Consider the following 1,874-nt stretch of genomic DNA (forward strand, 5'->3'; position numbering starts at 1 on the left):
TTAACAGTGCCACATACAGAAGCTGAAATTCAGCCAAAGAGTAATAACAAATGAATAGAATAAGGGTGATAATAAATAATAGAATAAGGGCGGCAAACTTCTACGCGTTACAGATGCATTAAATACACTTTCATCCAGGCCACAGAGGCCCGTGTGTCCATGAAGTAGCTTGGAAACATGTTTGATGCCTCTGCTTCATGTTCTCCACACCCTAGATCCCTAATGAGACTGGGCAGGATCTATGCTGAGGGAGCCTTACCATTGGAGTCTCACACCTCCACTGGATGGCAAGATAGAATGTCAGACTGTGTCCAGACTGAAGAGGCAGGTGAGGAGGTGGAGAGTCTGCAGGAGCAGCCCATGCAGGAAATTCATCCACTACTAGTGGGATGGAATGGTGCGGGGAGTTATGGTGTGACAGAACAGAGAGGATTTCCCCTGTCAATCATACCTGGAGACTACATTTCTATTAAGTGACTGGAATTGATTTGGGCTGATAGAGTAGTATTGATAGGTGCTCTGGAAGAGGTTGTGAATTTAACAGTTTAGTTTCAGTTCAATTTAGTTACAGAGTCAGAGAAAAGATGGGGGGAGAGCTAGGAAATAACAATGTGGAGGGTCTGTAATAGGATGCAAGTCTCCAATGCAAAAGTGTGTGGGAAGGGGACAATTGAAGACGCAAAGGATGGGTCCAGATAAGGTGTAAATGGTACATAATCAGTTCATACAGAAAAGCAAAATACTGCAGATGCTGGAAGCCTGAGTTAACGTTAACACTGTGTCTCTCTCCACAGATGCTGCTGAGCACTTGCAGCACTTGCTGTTTTATTTGACATTATACCAGCACAGGCTGTCCGAGATGTCGTTGCAATCTGCAGTAGTTGAATTCACTGTGGCAGGTGCCGAATTGAAAGGTGAGGTGCTCTTGCTTGAGCCTGCTTCGGAAAAAGAAAAAGTCAACTGGTGTGAAACTAAAAGCATAGCACTCCACAAATAACTTTTACAAAACTTTTTGGTGCTTGAATTTTTCCAGGACCAACGTGCTTTGGAGGAGAGAAGGAAATAATATAAAATAAATCCTAATGCTGGAATGTGACAGAAGCATTTCTTCCCCCCCCCCAAAGAAAAGTTAAGGCAAAATTGGGGTTAAACTGTTTATATTTTGTGTGTAGAGTTTGTGCAGAGTTTGGTGGCTATGCCAGTCCTCTCGAAGTGAGAAGAGGCGCGCCGCCCTACATTATGGGATTTGTAGTCCAGCCGACCCTGCCCCCGCGTGCCCCAAGATGGCGGCTGCTTCCGCTGGGGACTACAATTCCCAGGAGGCCTCGCTCCGGTCTCACCCCCGAGGTGACAGCGCCGCAGTGAGAGGACGGGCCCGGCCCACAGTTACTGGCAGTTTGAAGCCGTCCCGCTCACCTCGCGGCAAGTGGGGACAGGAGAGGAGGCTCTCCCAGCCGAGTAAGGCGGAGGAGAGGGGGAAAATAAACCATACATCGCTAACCAAGAAGGCGGAGAGGGATTGCGGATTGAGAGAACATGCAGCGGCGGCGGAGGGAGCGCGGCCTTTCCTCCTCGGAGCGTCCACAGCAGCGGCTCGAGCTGAAGCCATGAAGCAGCGGAAAGCCCTGACTCCCGGTAAAGGGTAGGTAAACACCCCGGCTTCACTCTCACTCAGTCCCTTCACTCTTTACCTGCCCCGCTCTGCTGGTTGCTAAGGGGCTGGAGGAAGCGGTTGAGCCTCGACCTGCGCAGAGATCATCACCCGGGCTCTGGGCTGGGCAGGGAACTGGTACCCAGACACCCTCCCCCCCCCGCCTCCTCCCCCCACCCACTTCCACCCCCACCAACGCCCAAACCTCCCCCCCCATTTCCAC

At 50.7% G+C, this 1,874-nt stretch overlaps 1 protein-coding gene across 2 annotated transcripts in view; it reads left to right on the forward strand.

The window, feature by feature from the left end:
- Positions 1-1,346: 1,346 nt before the first annotated feature.
- Positions 1,347-1,874, forward strand: part of slf2 (SMC5/6 complex localization factor 2) — an 83,274-nt gene continuing 82,746 nt past the window's right edge. Inside the window, exon 1 of one of the 2 annotated variants that reach the window (XM_078565137.1) lies at positions 1,347-1,642. In XM_078565137.1, the coding sequence (XP_078421263.1) occupies positions 1,608-1,642 (35 nt within the window). In that variant the 5' untranslated portion in view covers positions 1,347-1,607. The remainder of the gene's footprint in view (positions 1,643-1,874) is intronic. The other variant, XM_078565139.1, reaches the window with a different exon arrangement.

The sequence above is a fragment of the Cetorhinus maximus genome, chromosome 20, assembly GCF_964194155.1.
Source record: "Cetorhinus maximus chromosome 20, sCetMax3.hap1.1, whole genome shotgun sequence".
NCBI classification, from domain to species: Eukaryota; Metazoa; Chordata; class Chondrichthyes; order Lamniformes; family Cetorhinidae; genus Cetorhinus; species Cetorhinus maximus.